At 39.0% G+C, this 20,610-nt stretch overlaps 1 protein-coding gene across 2 annotated transcripts in view; it reads right to left on the bottom strand.

The window, feature by feature from the left end:
- Positions 1-20,610, bottom strand: part of LOC136867154 (trypsin-1) — a 533,185-nt gene that overhangs the window by 173,596 nt on the left and 338,979 nt on the right. For both annotated transcript variants that reach the window (XM_067144269.2, XM_067144270.2), the window contains exon 4: positions 9,487-9,701. In XM_067144269.2, coding sequence (XP_067000370.1) covers positions 9,487-9,701 — 215 coding nt within the window. The remainder of the gene's footprint in view (positions 1-9,486; positions 9,702-20,610) is intronic.

Genomic DNA, 20,610 nt, shown 5'->3' on the forward strand with positions numbered 1-20,610 from the left:
AGTTATTTGTTTGTTTTAATCTTGTCAATCTTATGTTAATTTTAAGGACACTTCCTCTAAAGCATTACTTTGTCAATTTTATATATTTTTCATCTAAACAGTGTTATGTGGCTGAAGATGTTGATAATATACGAAACATGTACCACTTTTGACCTTTAAAATTGCCTTAAGCAATCATTGTATCGACTAGGTGGAAAATAAATAAATACTTAATTGTGAATCTATTGAAGTGCGATACGGACCATGAAACTGATTTTATGTAACACAAAGGTTTGTCGGGCATCTTTCTCTTGTTTGTTTAGTTTCTGTGCAACCTGCATTTTGTATGAGTGGAAGTGCAGTTCATCATGGATGATGCATCACAGAGAATGATTCATTCTTAGCACCAAGGCATGTCTGGTAGCAGAATGCCGAGGACTTCAGATAATTGCTTGACGGGCCTCCTCCACTCACTCTGGGATCCACTGTATCTTTCGTCATCCTGGGTATTCTTTGCACATGATAGAGTAGTCCTGAATTGTTACACCCACTGTACAATCATCGGATGATCTGGGACTTTATGATGTCAGCCCAACTGAAATGGTGACAAAAGAGTCGCTGAACAATGGGAGACTCGTTATTTTTGAAATACACCTCAATGGTGAATTCTTGATGCTCCAAACTCCACAAGGCCATAGTTACAAATGGCAGTCCTTCCTCAGTGCAATGCACACAGTTAGTTAGCGCAGGTGCAGCAGTGATGCCGTACTATGTGACTCAAATCAGGCTGTTCATTCCACCGGACCCTGTACAATAAGCAGGCGCGACAACATAAAATGTACACGAAAGAAAAACTGTAAGACCTCCATTTGACAGAATGACCTTTGAATTGTTTCCTTTAATGTGCCATGTGTGTACATTCCAGGAATACATATTTGAATAGAGGAATCTGGTTAACACACTAATTTAGTGGCTTAATGTTATCCTCTGAAAATGTTTGAAAATAATTAATTCTGAAATGACTTACAATGTTGTAAGATATATTTGAAACTATTATACATTTCACATTATCTAACATATATACAAACAGTTTCAACTCACCCCCAAAAGCGTTAGTTGCCAAAAAACTTGGAGACCTTCCAGGAAAATTTTGCTGATTTGGACGATAGCAACTCTTTCCTTATTTCCTTCTTTACGGAAGAAGAGGCATGTAATATAATGAAACTGATTTTCCCATAATCATATCTGTGGTAATGACTGCATCCAAAGTCTGAGTCCAACAACAACACGATAGCAACTCTTTCCTTATTTTCTTCTTTACGGAAGAAGAGGCATGTAATATAATGAAACTGATTTTCCCATAATCATATCTGTGGTAATGACTGCATCCAAAGTCTGAGTCCAACAACAACAGACATAGTCTTTGCTATCCAAACATGCAAAAAGTATATTCCCCCACAAATTTTGTTCTGATCGCAATTTTTCTGAGATGACCTCTTCTACTTTCAATAACAACCTAAACGCACATGGTGAAGGATATCTCAAGTATTGGATGCCTTTCTTCATGCCATAATCTTTAATGAGGTCAAATCTTGATAGTGGAAGCTAAGGGGGCTGTTCACTACAAAGGGTGTGAGCACAATCTAAGTAGTCCAAATATTTATAACTTTTTCCTGCTATGAAGCCTGCTGAGTGAAACACATAGCTGCCAACTTTTAGAAATCAATTGGATGATTTTTTAATTCTTGGATTTCATCACATATATTGCACCATGGATTTGGGAGTCTGTAAATAAGATAAGGAGAGCGAGACTGGCAGGGAAGGACACAAAAATAGGAGAAAATGAGTGGGTTGGATATTTCAAAAGGCTTTTAGAAGAAATGGGGAACTGGTATAGAGAAATGGACAAGACATATATAGGAAGAGAATTAGAAGTAGGATTTCAGATACTAGATGAGGAGATGACAAGGCAAGAAGTAATCAGGGTCTTAAATAAAGCAAGACCTAAGGCAGCAGGAGGTGTGAATGGTATTACTAACAGTGTGTGGAGGGAAGTTGGGGCCAATGAACCGATGTTGAGGGGGATGGTTAAATTTTTAAACAGGTTGTTGGAAACGGCGAAATTTCCGAGTGAGTGGAGGAAGGGGGTATTATGCCCAATTTATAAAAATAAAGGGGCTAGAAGTGATCCAAATAATTATAGAGGGATAATACTCCTAGACGCTTTGTCAAAGGGATTTTGGTGAATAGGATAAAAAATTGGGTGGAGCAGTATGGGAGGATATCAGAATTTTAGAATGGATTAAGGAAAGGAAGGAACACAATTGATAATATGGATTTTAGACACTTTGATTTCGAAGTATGTGAGGATAGCAGGGCTTAAATTATATCTAGTAGCAATGAGATTAACGGAAGTAGGGATGCTGAAGAAAATGAGGGGGGCACTAGAAATAATATATGAGAAAGTGTTTGTGATGATTAATTTACAGGGCGGAAGGATGAGTAAGTGTTTTGAATCGAAGAGTGGGGTGAAACAAGGATGTAAGCTATCCCCGATATTATTTATATTGTTTATAAATAATATTTTAGAGAGACATGGAGGAGAGAGGTGGCATTGTCCTTGGATAGGGAAGATGGAGGTACCGGGGCTGCTATTCGCAGATGATCTGTTGATTTTGGCATTGACGGCAAGTGGTATGCAAAGAGGGTTAGACAAGGTAGTTGATTATACTAGAAGATGGTCTCTCAGGGTAAATGTAAGAAAGACACACATAATGGTTTGTAGGAAAAGGAGAGTGAGGAAGGAAAAGAAAGTATGGAAGGTAGATCAGGATGAAATTAGACCAGGGGAAGAAATAGAGTATTTAGGTGTAATAATTAGTAATAATGACTCATGGAAAGAGCAGTGTAGGAGGGCTAAATTAAAGGGAAGAGGAGTGCTTGCAGCAGTAGGGGTATTAGAAAATAAATTCCCAGATATAAAATACAAAATTCAGAAAATGGTGTTTCAATCACTGGTAAAGGGCAAAATGTTATTTGGGTTGAAGTATGGGGATTGGAGGAGGATAGGGTAGAACTAAACCAGGTAGTGGCAAAATTTAGCAAGTTCATGTTTGCCCTTCCAAACTGCACAGCAAACGCAGGAGCTAGATTAGTGTGTGAAGAATCTATGGAGGTTGAAATAGCTAAGAGGGTGATCAAGTATTGAATAAGATTGGAGGAAGAGATGGGAGGGAAATTATTACAAGGAACGTATAGATTTAAGATAAGTATTGAGAATGAAAGTTATTGGGTTAAGAAGTGTAAAAAAGGAAGGTTACAAAATCTAGGAAAGAATGGGCATGGGAAAGGGTAAAGGGAAGATTATTAGATATAGAAAAGCAGAGTTTAATAAGGGAATGGAGGGAGAGAGACTCTCTATCAGTATTAAATAAATTGGTGGAAGTAATTAACCCAAAAAATAAGTTTGAGGCCAGAAGAGCTAAGAGAGGCTTGTATTGGTGGATATTAGGAGTTCCAAGAAATAGGGGATGGGTAGGATGAGAAAGTAAGGATAGATGTCTTTTGTGTGGGGAGGGTTGGTTGGACTCACATATATTCAACCAATGCCGAGCTTTGGAGGAGATAAAACAGAAATTGGTAAATAAGGAGGTGGAAAAGGTAGAGAAAAGTTATAAGATGACATCATGGTTATGTAGAGTGTGTGGTAGAGGAGCAAATGTATCAAAATTCTTAAATGTGGTTAGAGCAAGATTTTTATAGAAATTGAGGGAATAAAAGTGGATAGCTAGAAGAAGGAGAAAGATATGGTGGAAAGATTGAGGGAAATGAAGAAGGAAAGAATAGGGAAGGATGGAGCACTGTTTAGAAAAGAGCAAGGGTGATTAGGTAGGAGAAGAAAGGTTTAGATGATTAGGAAGGTAGAAGGAGCTGGGCGAAGTAAGTATGTTAGTGAGTGGGAGTGGGGGGGGGGGTAACAGCAGGCTCGTGGGACTGGGAGCCACCCTGGGAGAGAGGTTGTAGTAGTAGAGTAAGAAACTTGAGTGTTGTAGAGTGAGTGGAATTACAAACTGGAGTGATCAGAAAAAGAGGTTGTAAGTGTTTGGTGAACGAGGGAGAGCATCTTGCCAAGAAGAATGGTTATTCACCCTGAGTAAGATGCTGGAAAGATAGAACAAGGAGAAGTAGTATATGAGTGATATATATGGATATGAGTGTGGAATTTAAAATGGAGTGATCAAAGAAAGAGGCTGTAGTGTTTGATGAAGGAGGGAGAGCATTTTGCCCAGAGGAATCGCTATCCGCCCTGAGCAAGATGCTGGAAAGTAGAACAAGGAGAAGTAGTATATGAGTGTTGTATTATATATAAGGTATGTGTACTAAGAAGAGAGTATTATATAATTAATATGTATCAAGAGATGAGCACATAAATTCTAGAACTGATGTGATTGTGAAAAGAGTTTATAATAAGTAGAAAGTAGATAGAAGAAGGAAGGAGTTGATAAATTGGGAGGTGAGCAGGTGCCAGGGTAGTAGGTAATAAAATGAGGTATGTGGTAACATCTTGTGCATGGGAACGGTATCCGCCCAGAGCAAGATGTTTATCATAAAATGAGGAGGGTAATAATTATAAGCAGGTGGTATATATATTAAGTTTATGGCTGCTATGTACATTTAGATAGAAGATAGTGAATAAGTAACAAGAGGATTAAGATAGAGTGTAAGAAATAAGAGTGTGGAAGAACTGTAAGAAGATGGAGTGAACTAGTAGAGTATGGAAGGATAAACTGTTTGTATGCTTTTAGAGGGGGTGATGTAGAACGATGGATTGTTTATGTGTAAGTCATACGTAAAATAAGGTGGAAAGAACTGTGAGAAGATTGAGTGAACTAGTAGATTTGGAAAGAAAAACTGTTTGTATGTTTGTAAGGGTGGTGATGTAGAATAATGGATTGTTTAGGTGTAAGTCGTAAGTTAATAGGGTGGAAAGAACTGTGAGAAGATGGAGTGAACTAGTAGAGTTTGGAAGGATAAACTGTTTATATGTGTGTAGAGGAGGTGATGTAAAATGATGGATTGTTTATGTGTAAGCAATAAGTAAAATAAGGGGAATGAATAGGGTAGAGAAGGATGAATTGTTGGTAGTGAAGTAATTGTGAAAGTATGTAAAAAGAGAACTTGGAAGAATGAACTGATATATATCTGGAGTAGGAGGCTTTGTAATAGGATTGAGTGTGTATGTGAGCAGGAGCAGGTTCGAATAAGCGTGATAACGGATTGCTTAATGTAAGAGGTGAGTGAGAGGGGTGGGCCTGACACATCCCATGGAAGAAATGATTAAGCATGTCTGAATGTGGAGAAAGAGGAGAGGTAAGGAAGTGTGCTATCAATGGGGCAGAGAAGGTAAGCCGTGTACATCGGGCTGGACAGGAGATAGGAGTGTGGCAGGCCATGTGTTGGACTGACTTGTGCCAAATGTGGCCTGCTACACAAGGAATGGGAGGAAACACATTGTCAGCAATGGGCCTGTGAGGTCTGGTATCTAGCCTCACGAGGTATCTACAGGTTGGATGGCTAGTTTCCTTACCAAGGCAGATGCTGCAACCAGCTAGCTATTTTAAATTAATCATAGGCAGTAGAATCAGGTAGTTAAGTGATTAGTGTAGTTTGTAGTTGTGGTAGCATCGTGCATGTGGTGCTTGCTATCTGTGCATGTGTGGGATGCCACTGAGTAGATGTAGTAGATTAGTAAATTAGTTTCAGGAGGGTAGCAATGGCTTATTCTCTTTATTACCAAAAAATCAACAGTGTGTACTATGGTTGGGAAATAAAGATATGTATGTATGTATGTATGTATGTATGTATGTATGTATGTATGTATGTATGTATGTATGTATGTATTGAGCCACGGTCGAAGTGAAAAAAGAACAGGATAAAAGGCATACATATCTACAGTTACAATGTGAATTGACCATTAAATTTAAAATCTTAAACTAAAAACATCAAAAGGGCTACAAGAAAATGTACCTAATCACTCTCATTTATGGCACATACATACGAATAATAATATTTATATCACACCGACGTCTGCCTCTGTGGTGTAGTGGTTAGCGTGATTAGCTGCCACCCCCGGAGGCCCGGGTTCGATTCCCGGCTCTGCCACGAAATTTGAAAAGTGGTACGAGGGCTGGAACGGGGTCCACTCAGCCTCGGGAGGTCAACTGAGTAGAGGTGGGTGCGATTCCCACCTCAGCCATCCTGGAAGTGGTTTTCCGTGGTTTCCCACTTCTCCTCCAGGCGAATGCCAGGATAGTACCTAACTTAAGGCCACGGCCGCTTCCTTCCCTCTTCCTTGCCTATCCCTTCCAATCTTCCCATCCCTCCACATGGCCCCTGTTCAGCATAGCAGGTGAGGCTGCCTGGGCGAGGTACTGGTCATACTCCCCAGTTGTATCCCCCGACCAAGAGTCTGAAGCTCCAGGACACTGCCCTTGAGGCGGTAGAGGTGGGATCCCTCGCTAAGTCCGAGGGAAAAACCGAACCTGGAGGGTAAACAGATGATGATGATGATGATATCACACCGACACATGCAACAAAACGAATAATTGTTTCCTTTATTAGACTGTAAAATGAATGGAAATTTCATTTTATAGGTATACCTGAACACTTAGAGATAACGTTTGTTATGTTTTTTGGCCATAACATGAAAAGAAAATACCAGAAATTGTCGCTGACAAAACTCCCTGAAATACATTAAAATCATTAAAATTATGAAGTAAGAATGAACAAAACTGCACTGAAATACACAAAACTACCACATATAAAACAGATTGGTATGTTTCATATATTATTAACATACGACGTTGACAGGGGAAAAGTACAGAACTACTAGAAAAAAATATGTGGCCTACAACTCCAATGAAATTACACACAGAAACAATGTTAATAGTGTGCGAATCACACAGTAACAAACTCATTCTTTCATCCCGATTAACAGAGTCGCTAGTGCAGCACGCGCTAGTATCTCTTGCTTGTACGATCTTGGCTTGTAGGATGATTGCCGTCCCGAATGCCCAGTCGTAAAGCACATATGCTGCTGTAGTGAGCAGAAAACACGATACATGAAGGTGACAGACGATACTCTCGTGAAATAAAGAATCAAATAAATACGCTTGAAAATGAGGTTGGGTAAATTACACAAGCGTATAAGAATTTATCCTTCATCCTAGGGGAAGAGTATTGACCGTACTGGACGTTATATTGGTCAAAAATAGGAAAAAGTAAAAATAAATCAGAAGATGAGTTAAAAAATGGAAAGTTTCTGGGTAAATTGGAAAGGTTGGCAGGTATGGAAACACCAAATTCTGTTTTGTGAGGTTTCCCTCATAAGGAAGAGTTATTTCATTTTCCCAGTTCATGAGTACTACTTTTTTCTTTAATTTTGGCCGTGCAGAAACTTGATATAATAGTGCATACCATTGGGGTTCATGTTAAATTTCTTGAGCATTGTGTCTACAGTTATTTGTTTCTTGCTAGCGGAACAATACTAACTTCAGCTTCACTTGACACACTGATCTTATTTTCAATCTGTTTCAGTATAGCTCTACTTACAGTTAATTTCTTTTTGGTTGTATATAAATTCTTTCAGGTTTTTAACTTGTCTTCTGAAATTTAGAATAATTCTAGAAGCATAAATGTCACTATCAGCTACTTAAGATGTCCACAGCAAACTGAGATCAGGTTTTTTTAATTTCCACATTATGGTCACTAGTAAATATTTTAGATGTAGAGAGCAAATTGAGTTGATTACATTCTAATCTATTGCTTTCAATATTGTCATTGGCAACATGTTCTTCGAACAACTCTTGTTCCAGTGGGGATTCTTGAATTTTCAGGGACTTGCTTGAATAGGAAGGCAAGTTTGGAAAAATGTGTGGACAGCTCTTGCTTTAAACTCCACTTTAATCTCAGATTTTCAACTTTTCCCCATTAACAATAAACAAGCCTACCTTTCTAATGAGATCTTCCAAAAAGTGACACTCACAAATCCTAGAGATGTGTAAACAACTTGTTTTTCTTGGGATTGCTCGAGTCCACTTAGAGAAATGCTCCTCATTTTCAGGTGGTAAGAAGAAATGTTTACCTTTATTTGACCTGTAACCAGATCAACACTCCGGCACAAAGCACGATGACATTATACACATTGTATTACCAAATATGGTTAATGTATACTCAAAAATCACTTCTGTGAAAAGTAAAATCATGTGTACCCAGTATAAACAATGCCACCTATGCATCCAAAGCAATCGTTGTGCTGCAGTGGTAACTCTCCACATCATATCCACTAGTTTTTCTATTGCATTAACGGGAAGCAAATCAAAGTGCTCTCACTTGCTATTTCTATTCTCTATGCTGTAAGTAAGCATTGCCTGTGTGATATCTCCCAATTGGAATGCATTTGTTAATAATAATAATAATAATAATAATAATAATAATAATAATAATAATAATAATAATAATAATAATAAAATAATTTCATGTGGCTATTTCTAGCCGAGTGCAGTCCTTGTAAGGCAGACCCTCTGATGAGAGTGGGCGGCATCTGCCATGTGTAGGTAGGTAAATGCGTGTTAATGTGGTGGAGGATAGTGTTATGTGTGGTGTGTGAGTTGCAGGTATGTTGGGGACAGCACAAACACCCAGCCCCCGGGCCAATGGAATTAACCAATGAAGGTTAAAATCCCTGACCCAGCTGGGAATCGAACCCGGGACCCTCTGAACCGAAGGCCAGTACGCTGACCATTCAGCCAACGAGTTGGACAATAATAATAATAATAATAATAATAATAATAATAATAATAATAATAATAGGCTAGTATGCTACTGGAAAAATATTTAAAAAACAGGCATTATATAGAATACAGTAACTAGAAATTGTAAAGAATGCCAAGCATTTTTGTCAATTAGTGTAGGCCTAATTCTGCTTTTCATTAACGTGTTTTGTACTTCTCCTTGACATTGCATCTATTCAGGCTACCTAGGCATTATAAAGACTGTTATAAGTTTAGGGTAAAGTGTGAAATGAAAGAAAATATATATTAAAGAGAACATACATTCTGGACAAATAAAAATCATGGCACTAACTAAACTTTCTGAATGTACAATTTAGTATTTTGTTAATTGTACAGAACATTGCTTAGTTCTCAACATTCTCATGTGTTTTGAAAGCTGTTTTAAAAATACTAATAATTTGAGATACAAAAGTCCTCAAAAATTCCTAAATTTTTCAGAATCTGGTTTGACATTTTTCAAAAGATATAAGATACTCTAGAAAACAAAATATGCAGTATTTATTTTATTTGACTTGAGCTCATGTAAGTACCATATATCTTCAAATTTGGTCAAACCCTTACTCTTTCCATGTCAATCTTATGTAGCACCATACATTTCATTACAGTGATATTTTATTCCTTTTAAATCAAAGTTATATTTGTAGCTTTAATTTACCAGGTTTGGGCAAGCATACTGGACTGATGTAGCGGTTGTAATGGACAGGGCTCTTCAGTCGAATGAGTCCGATATCTTCTGTGTCATGCAGATAGTCGCTACTGAATTGCTCATGCACTATCAGCTTATCGATATCCACCAGTTTCTCGGTACCTTCTTCCATGGTAACCCGATCATGCATGCCGAGAATCACTGACAAATCCTCTTTCCGTGCCCTGGAAGCACGAAAATATATTCAGAGGCTGTGGTAAATCACTGTAAACAATTACCTGAAACTCTGAGAACAGTTGTGTGAGCATAATTTTCTTTCAGGCTCTTGAAGATGGTTTCTGAAATGAAAAATACAGCCTGATACAACTGATCAAAGAAGGTGAGATAGAAGAGAACCTGGAAGTAGGTGGAGAAGATTGTTTTGGGTGCGCAATCTCCGTCAGTTGTTCCGCATCCACTATATAGCAACTATGATATGGGGAAACATAATTGAGAAAGAATCAATCAATCAATCAATCAATCAATCAATCAATCAATCAATCAATCAATCAATCAATCAATCAATCAATCAATCAATCAATCAATCAATCAATCAATCAATCAATCAATCAATCAATCAATCAATCAATCAATCAATCAATCAATCAATCCTGATCTGCACTTACGGCAGTCACCCAGGTGGCAGATTCCATACCTGTTGTCTCTTCTTCTACCGCTTTTCCCACACCCGTGGGACCGCGGGTGCGAAATGTGTTGCATATGGGAATTCGGTCCTGTTTTACAGCCGGAAGCCCTTCTCGATGCCAACTTTATATAGAGGAAGGTAATCACTATTGCATGTTTCTGTGGTGGTTGGTAGTGTGGTGTTTTTTTTTATAATATGAAGAAGAGAGTGTTGGGACAAACACAAACACCCAGCCCCCTAGTCAGAAGAATTAACCAGAAGTGATTAATATCCCCGACTCAGCCAGGGAACAAACCCGGGACCCTCTGAATTGAAGGGCAGTACACTAACTATTCAGCCAACCTGTTGTTTACCAAGTCTTTTCTTAAATAGTTGCAAAGAATTTGGAAATTAATTGAATATCTCCCTTGGCAAATTATTCCAATACCTAACTTCTCTTCCTGTAAACAAATATTTGCCCCAATTCATCCTCTTGAATTCCAACTTTATCTTCATATAGTTATCTTTCTTACTTTTAAAAACACCACTGAAACTTATTTTTCATTCCATGCCAGCTCTCTACTGACAGCTCGGAACATACCACTTAGTTGAGCAGCTTGTTTCCTTTCTCCTGAGTATTCCCAGACCAAACCTTGCAACATTTTTATAACGCTTCTCTTTTGTTGGAAAAAACCCAGAAAAAAATCGAGCTGCTTTTCTTGGGATTTTTTGCAGTTCATGAATCAAGTAATTCTGGTGAGGGTCCCATACACTGAAACCATACACTAGTTGGGGTCTTACCAGAGACTTATATACCCTCTCCCTTATATCCTTACTACAACCCCTAAAAACCTTTGTAACCAAGTGCAGAGATTTATACCCTTTACTTACAATCCCGTTTATGTGATTACCTCAATGAATATCTTACCATATATTAACACCTAGGTACTTACAATGATCCCCATTAGGTACTTTCAACCCATCAATGCAGTAATTTTTACTGTGAGGATTTAGCCTATTAGTGAAACTCACAACCTGACTTTTAACCCTGTTTATCATCATACCATTGCCTACTGTCCTTCTCACAACATTGTCGAGGTCTTTTTGCAGTTGCTCAATATCTTGTAACTTATTTATTACTCTATACAGTATAACATCAACTGCAAAAAGCCTTATCTCTGATTCCACTTCTTTACTCATATCATTGATACATATAAGAAAACATAAAGGTCCAATAATACTGCCTTGAGGAATTCCCCTCTTAATGATTACAAGATCAGATAATGCTTACCCTACTCTCTGAGTTCTATTTTATAGAAATATAGCAACCTATTCAGTCACTCTTCTGTCTACTCCAATTGCACTCGCTTGTGTCAATAGTTTCCATAATCTACCCTATCAAATGCCTTAGACAGATCAGTCACAATACAGTCCATTGACCTCCCATGGTATCCTACAAGATGAGCTTCAGTGGGATGTTTCCTAAACCCGAACTGAGTTCTGTTGAACCAGTTATTAATTTTGCAAACATTTCTAATATAATCAGAAATAATGCTTTCTCAAAGCTTATGTGTAAAACATGTCAAAGTTAACTAGCCTGTAACTTTTAGCTTTATGTTTACCATAGGATATAAACTTCATGATTTTGATCCATATTAAATTGTGATCATAATAATAATTATTAAATTAATGTCATAATGGTCCACCTTTTCAGTACTACAATATGCAATATTTTGAATTACCTACATTACTAAACTAGGGATTAGTTTTGGCCTTGGCTGGCTATCTTCAGCATTAATGTAATACATCTAATAACTCAACAAACATACAAACATACAATTGACATAAAGAAAAATGTACAGACACACAAAATCTGGGATAAACTAAGTGTAAAATTTAGAAAATAAATTAGGCTCTACGTTCTTAGCATCAAGAGTATGCTCATCATCCAGACTCTTTCTTGCATTAATATTCATAGAACGGTTAGTTCCATCACTGCTAATCATTACCATTTAAATTGCAAAACAGGAACTGGTAAATGTTGATTCTGTAGCCAGATCATCAATCACCAAATCTACTTGAGTGGTGTTAGCAGTATGCAAGCCACTGGACGCCACTGTAAATAACCACCAGCTGATGCAGAACTGCTAGATGGTGTTTCCATATCAGCCAATGTAAATAAAATTAAATGTTCCTGTAGTGCTTGTTAAAATCATGCTGAAATAATGTTGGACATTGTCAGGATGGCACATGATGATATGGTTAAAACTGACACATTCTTAATTTGAGGCTGGTATAAACTCGCAATTCATTGTGGTGTCCATGAAGTTAACCTGAATAAATGATAGATAAAATTAAATAAAATTAATAAATTGAAGGAGAGAGTGTGTTAGTCATTTGGCATAGGTTATATGAGACTTACCTCTTGTTGCGGCATGTGGTGCATGGCCTATTGTTGTGTGCCTCATACTAATGGTTGTGAGATTCAAAGGAAAAGGAAGGAGCGGAGCAAGAAGGAAGAGGCGGAGGAAGGGGTGGAGGGGAATGGAAGAATTAAGGCGGGGCCTAAGGATGTGGGAAAGGCGATGGCTGCTGAGGAAAGGTGCTGTCAATATTATGAAAAACTGAATTATGACTTGTTGGTTTGATGTTTCTAAATATGGAAATTAGAAGGTCAAATAGGATATTTGGCTTTTCTGAAATGTCATTAAGATTATGATTCAGGTTAAAATATTGATCTATATGTATGAAGCAGCTTTCAGTAATGTTAAGGAGGGGTCCTTTCTTCATGATTTTGAGAATTTCCATATCTTATTTTATGTCTATGAATTTGTGATTATAGTCATGCATATGCTGTCCTACAGCCAAAAATTTATTGGATTTCAGGGCATTGACAGGTTCGGAGTTTCTTATATTAAAATTCCTCCCGGTCTGTCTGACATAAGAAGAATTACAACTGTTGCAAATAATCCTGTATTCTCCTGATTTTGAAAAACTATTGAACTTGTTTATGGGTGTGGCATTATGTAAGACTTGTGCATTCCTACTGTTGGTTTTGAAAACTACTTTTACATCGTGCTTTTGAAAGATGTTGGTGGCTTTGTATATTTGTTCATCGAATGTAAAGATAGAAAGGGAGGAGTTATTATGTTTATCTTTTTTCATAGTAGTAGAGGGGTGATATTTATTGATATTTTATTGATTTTTTTCAATAAAGAAACCGTTGTATCCATTAGATTTAGCTATATTACGAACGGTGTTCAACTTATTTTTGAGGTCTCTTTTAGACATTGGTATATTGAAGGCTTGTTACACCATGCTGTTGTAAGCTGCTGAATTTGGGGGTGTGAAGAATCTTGATGGATTATAGTGACTGTTTGGGTGGGTTTTTTGAAAATCTTATATCTTAAGTAGCTTGGGTGCCTATAATAGTTAAACAAAGCAAAGTCACCTCCGTACAGGCCATGAAGGCCCTTGGAGGAGTGGAAGGTAAAGGCTTCCATCATTGTTAACCTCAGCATGTGATGGGGTAGAGTGGTTAGCTCTACGCCCGGCCGCCTTTGCCCCAGGAATTAACCTGGTACTCATTTTTGGTATAGGCTGAGTGAACCTCAGGGCCATATGCACCTCCAGAAGTGGAGATCCTGTTTCTTACATTTTACGACTTCCTGACGTGGATTCGAACCCACGTCCTTCCGGGCGAACCGAGCACGCCTTTACGGCCTTATCCAGGCAAAGGAAAGCAAAGCAAAGTCATATCTGTACAGGCCATGAAGACCCTTGGTGGGGTGGAAGGTAAAGGCTTCCACCATTCGTAACCTCGGCACGTGATGGGGTGGAGTGGATAGCTCTACGCCTGGCCGCCTTTGCCCCCAGGAATTAACCTGGTATTCATTTTTGGTGTAGGCTGAGTGAACCGCAGGGCCATATGACCTCCGGAAGTGGAAATCTCGTTTCTAAAATTTTACGACTTCCTAACGGGGATTCGAACCCACGTCCTTCTGGGCGAACCGAGCACGCCTTTACCGCCTCGGCCAGGCAGCCCCTCTATAATAGTTAAGTCTAAATAATTAATTTTCCGTTCAATTTGCAATTCAAGTGTGAATATTATATGCGGGTCAGTGTTATTTAGATTAATGAGGGTGGTAGCAGCGTCTGTGGTGCTCCCTCCATAATTACTGTGGTATCACCTGCATATCTTGCCCAGAAAAAGGATGTTGTCAAATTTATTATTATCATTCTCCATTTTGGTGTGTTCCAAAAAATCCAAGTATATCTCGGCTAAGATACCCGAGGCTGGCGATCCCATAGCCAATCCTTCTTGTTTATAAATAACATTATCGAAAGTGAAATAATTGTTGCTTATAACTAATTTAAGCATAGACATGAAATCGTGAATTTCTAATAATTATATTTAGACCATTGCATTTGCTTAAATTGTTTTGAATGATGGGGTATAAGATTTGTATGCTAGGATACATGTTTACAATATCGAATAATTGGAGAGAACGATTGGATTGAATGTTAAACTTTTTAAATTTATCGATCAATTCTTTAGAGTTTTTGACGGATATTTTTCGACAAAAAATTATAGTTCCTTCTTAAAAATCTTTGAATGAATTGTGATGCTTTATATAACAAACTCGGTCTATAGTTAATGATCGAGCGAATGGGGACGCCGGTTTTGTGTATCTTGGGGAGGGCTTTGCGGTGGGTAAACCTGGGTTCATATTAATTAATTTAGTTTTTCCTTGATCTGTCAATAGATATGAAGTATTCTTGAGGGTCTCCTTAAGTTGCTGTTGAATTCTCGGGGTAGGGTGTGAATTGTGGGAGTTAATATTGTTTTTTGGTTAAGAATGGAGTTTAAATTTTTTTACTTCAATTCTTATTTTGTCTTGTTTATCTGCTGGCAATTTGACTAATTCTGCTTCTACTGTTGTAGTGATGGCTGTGTTCAGAGTGTTAAAATTAGGCCAACTTTGTTTAGGGTCCCTGGCTAATGGAACGTCCATTTCCAGCACATAAAATGGTTACAACTTTATTTATTTCTCAAAGAGCAGATAGAATTTAACTAACGTAATCTGACTTGTTTTGACCAGTTGACCCAATGTAAAATGGCTGGCATTAGTTTATGTTTCTTCTGCACTGTGCTGTTATAATTATAGGAGGATGAATAGAAATAAAAACAGTGTGATGATTGGTGCTGATTTTTATGTTCCTGCACTATGCAGCCCAGTGCAGATAATTGTGCCACAGCTGACTAAATATGTATTTTAAATGGGCTGTCAAGTGATTCAATCCAGAAATTCATTTTTAAATAAACGATTTAAAGCACTGTATTCATTATTGTGATGTTTCAGGATTGTGTACTATTTTTACCGATCCGCAAATGCATTTATTTATAACTAGGAAATGTACCTGTGCTTCGCTACGGTATTCTACCTTGTAATTAAATGAAAAATGTTTCATAATGATGGATCCATATTGAACTGTGGTTACAATACAGTAAATTAATGTATTATTATGGTCCACCTTTTCAATACAAAATGTAAGGAGTTTAAATTACATAAATGATTAGGGACTAGTTTCGACCTAGTACTAGATCATCGTCAGCCTAAAGCAAAATTAAAACACAAATACCGAAGAAATTAAACAATCACATAAGGTCTCGTAAAAGTACATACCATGTGAGATATTATGCAGCACTATGTTAAAAAATAACTCTATGAAAGAGATTCATAAAAAGTCCAGTGCGCCTTAAAAAGATGTTAGAGATAGGAATTCTTGAGTTGCTGGATAAGGAGACTAGAATATGCTGGCTCCTTTAAGATGCTGGTATCCAATTGAAGAACCACCGAGCCGAAGTTACGTCGTTTATTTACGAATAAAGTCCAGTGAACTGTATAGCATTAACAAGTCCAGTGCACATTAAAAAGATGTTATAGAAAGGAATCCTTGAGTTGTTGGATAAGGAGATTTAGAATATGCTGGCTCCTTTAAGATGCTGGTATCCAATTGAAGAACCACTGAGTAGAAGTCACGTCGTTTATTTACGGTTAAAGTCCAGTGCGCCATATAGCATTAAAAAGTTGTTAGGGATGGAAATTTTTCAGTTGTGGGTCAAGGAATTCAACATATGCTGGCTTCTTAAATGTACCGCTGTATATTCGAAGAACAACTGAGACGAAGTTACGTCGTTTTTTAAGATATCCATAGACGTAAAAACACTTGGATGCTGGAAAGGCTCTTCAGAGTTTCGGAACTTGAAGGAAGGTAATTGTTGCGCGTGGAGGCTTAAGAATCCAGAGATGCGCTACATTATGTTAAAAAATAGAGATCCATAAAAAGGTCCAGTGCGCCGTATAAAAGTAACAAGTTGTAAAAGTAATCCTTAAGTTGTTGGTCATGAAAATCGAAAAATGTTGGTTTCCAAGCGATGCTGCTGTTCATTCAGAGATCTTCTTTTTTGCGCACTTCGGACCAAGTAAGACAATTGGTAAGGCTTGCAGCCAAGACGTATCAGAATGGCACATGATGGCTGCCTTGAGCTGACGGTGGAAACGTTCAACCATTCCATTGGCACAAGGATGCCAGCTGGTTGTTCGGGAGCGTGAGGTTCCGGTGAGAATCCCAAGGTATCGGAACAAGGGAGATTCAAACTGTCTGCCTTGGTCGGTCGTAATACGGCGTGTTGATCCAAAGCGAGAGATCCAGCATGCTACAAAAGCTTCGGCGACTTCTTCGGCTGTGATGCGTTCCAGTGGGCAGACTTCTGACCAGCGGGTGAATCGGTCCACTGCTGTCAGTCAGTATCGGTAATTTCCAGCAGGGGGGAGTGGGCCGATGATTGTTATGGCGCGTGACCTTCGAGCGTTGACATGCCTGACAGGCTCGTGCCCATGTACGGCAGTCTTTTTGCATGTAGGGTAATACGAAGCGTTCTGATGCTAAACGGGCGGTCGCCCTGGCACCAGGATGACTTAGACCGTGAAGAGTCAAAAGCTTGTCTGCGAAAGGTGCAGTCATAAATGGTCTAGGTCGACGCGTTGAAGTGTCACAGAACAAAGTGGTGTTGGTTCCTGGTATCGGACTTGCTCCAACCGAAGTGCTGATTCGCGGTTCAACAGATCAAGGAGTTCTGCATCCCCTTCCTCTGATCGTGCCAAAGCTCTTAAGTCCAAGGTCCTACTGGCAATTCCGTTGATGCGAGATAGTGCATCTGAGACTACGTTGGAGGAGCCTTCAATGTGCTGAATGTCCGTTGTGAACTGAGCGATGAACGATAACTGGTTCAGCTGCACAGGTGGAAGTTTGTCGCGACGTTGCTGGAAGGCGTAAGTCAGGGGCTGGTGGTCTGTATAAATTGTAAACTGCTGGGCTTCCAAAATGTATCTGAAGTGCTGCACTGCTTCATAAACTGCAAGTAACTCCCGATAGTAGGCTGGCCATTCGGTTTGCTTCGGAAACAGTTTCCTAGAGAAGAAGGCTAGAGGCTGCCAGGCATCGTCCACGTATTGCTGGAGGCTAGCTCCAATAGCGCTGTTGGATGCATCTGTGAACAATCCCAATGGTGCTTGCGGATCGGGATGCGCTAGGAAGGTAGCTTGAGCGATGCTTTCTTTACAGGCGGCAAAGGTACGTTCTATTTCTGGTGTCCAGGGCACCTGTTGCGAGCCGCGTAAACTGGATGCAGCTGCGTGGAGTGGAGCCTGGTACTGCGATGCTGAGGGAAGGAATCGGCGATAGAAATTGATCATTCCCAGGAAACGTCTAAGATCACGTGCAGTTTTCGGGAGAGGAAAATTCTGCAGCGCTGTGATGCGTTCCGGCAGTGGTCGTGTCCCTGCGGCGGAGACTTCGTATCCGAGAAAGGTGACTTTCGGAGATGCTAAGACACTCTTGGTAGCATTGATGAGGATGCCATACTCAGAGAGGCGGTGAAGAGAGCTCGCAGGTGGCGCCTATATTCTTCAGGACTCTTAGAGAAGACCAAGATGTCGTCGACATTCGCAAACGTGAAATCCAGACCTAATAGTACTTCGTCTATGAATCTTTGAAAGGTTTGATCAGAATTGCGTAGTCCGAAGGTCATGAAAGGAAACTCAAACAGTCCGAAGGGCGAAGTAACCTTGCTTTACTTATTTTATTCACTGAACTGTATCATGGTAGTCTTCGTGTGGAACAATTGCACTTTCTGTACTACGCGACAAAAACTGTGCAATGATAGTCTCCATGTGAAATAACTTTAATTTATTCTTTCCACGAACTGAACTATGTTATAATAGTCTTTGTATTAGTTATTTCGAGGAACTGATAATATTCAAGAAAAATATCTTTGTATTACTTTCGCACTGAAATATCGTGAACGGTACTAACTTCATATATAAAACATTTCAACTTCGAGCAGACAGTCGTAGTGTAAGTTGTCAAAAGTTGTAAATAAATAATTTCTCTTCAGTAATAGCAGTTTTCCGTCGTGAATAAACTCATGAATTCTTGTGCATAATATTACTGTAATGCTCTAAGGTCTCTTGCGTCCTGAAACTGTACAAAAATTTAAGACATTTCTTTAAGCCCTTCATGGGACTAGTGAACGTAAATCACAAAGTGCACTTGATCACCCAGCCATAGTACAAGTACGAGTGACTCATAAGTGTACTCACCTTATTGAACCAACTGAGAGCACGTGAACTACAAGATATTCTAGATCGTCTGGGAAATTCTAGAACTTCTGAACCTTCGAGATCGGCCACGAGGGAGTAGTCCTTGGTATCCGGTTCTAAAGGTAGGGAGGTGGTGGAAATTTTAACCTTCATCAGGCGTCAATAATTATCGTCATACTATTGAACAGTTAACATCTCGCTTTACAAAGGATGAACTCCTTTTGAAATTTATGTAGGCCTATGTAATTGTTCCTTTTCCTGAAGCAAGCTACTAGGGGAGAAAATATGTCTCTGAGCACTTTACATGATAAACTGGAATCCCAGCTGCAAACTTTGGGAACGTTACAAGTTACCCGGGAGAAATATGCTGCCATATTATACACGGTGCCCTTTAGTAGAACATTCGTTACCAGACGGTGTAATGTTGGCCTGGGAAAGAGCACGAAACAGCAGGACTGAAGCAGATGAGCAGGATATTCTAGCTAACCTGCTGGGATTTTTGAGGTTAGAAGTTGAAAGTGAAGAACGCTTTGCACTCGCTAGATCTGGTTTCAGCTTAAATGTTGATACGGTACTAAGAGTTCTACGACAAAGGTAGGAAAAGTACCCACTGCTGCATATACTTTAGCCAGTGAGAGAATGAACTGTTCTCCTAACGATGCAAGTTTTTTATTGCATAATAAATCCTGCTGAACCTGCTGTATATACATCTCGGAACTGAACAATTGCCTAATTTTTTCATCTTTTCAGTAATTAACTTCTTGTTCTATCTAAGTTGTATAGTATAATAGTTTTAAAGTTGTTGAATTCAAATAAATTTTGCTTCAAAGAAAGTTGCTTGTTTTCTTACCTTAATGTAATCTTTGAGACTCAAACACAGTGCATCACAGGTTTCTTCAACTATTTCACTTATGGTAGTTGCAGCCATGTAATATGAAAATTTCAAATCTTCAAAGCTGTTGCCTGTTGCTAGAAATCCTAATGTGACTGCAAGTCGATCCGCCAGTGAAATGGCCTTCCTCTTAACCGTATCCTGCTTTGTTATAACTGGTGAAACCAATGCAACTAGGTGTTGAAACAGTTGTTCATCTATTCTAAAAAAAAAAAAAAAATCTGTAGCCATCTGGCTCACTACTGAGTCCTCGGAGCAATACCCCATATCCATGACTCGTATGTCTATTTAACCAGCTTTACGTCCACACTGTTCTTTGTCTCCTTATTTTCCTCTTCTTGATTACCAAAGCAGATGCGATTAGAACCGGTAGATCCATCCTTCCTGACTGCACAATTGAAAATGACACTTTATTGATCAATATTATTGAGTCGTGTGAGGGTTACAGTCTTTTTACCAATATTACTTCAATAATATTGATCGTATAAGGCCCGGTTTAAGCAGGGGGCAATGGAAAGAAATGTAAATGTTTTGTGAAATGTCTGGTCGATGATAAGACTTACTCGACTTATTTCCTGTATCTCCTAAGTGGAGCATAGGGCATCAATGAATTTTCGCCACCGGACTCTGTTCCATCCGGCTTTCATTCATTGATGTTTCTGTAATAGGTTAATCTCGGGCGTGTAGGTTATTGGCCTTCAGCACCCAAAGCCTGGTGAAGGGGCTGCCGTCTAAGTAGCCAGGCCTACTGATTTTCTGTCGAGGTTTCTTCCCTTAGCCTTTGAAGTTCCCACTTCTGACTACAAGGCAGCAGTTCCTGTTCTATTTTCCCCGAATAGGAGGCTTGCCTCGTCCGTCAGTTCCACCGTTCCGAAGTCCGTCTTCTCCGCCTTCACTGCCGTTGAAGTCTT

The sequence above is a fragment of the Anabrus simplex genome, chromosome 3 (genome assembly GCF_040414725.1).
Source record: "Anabrus simplex isolate iqAnaSimp1 chromosome 3, ASM4041472v1, whole genome shotgun sequence".
Classification (NCBI taxonomy): Eukaryota; Metazoa; Arthropoda; class Insecta; order Orthoptera; family Tettigoniidae; genus Anabrus; species Anabrus simplex.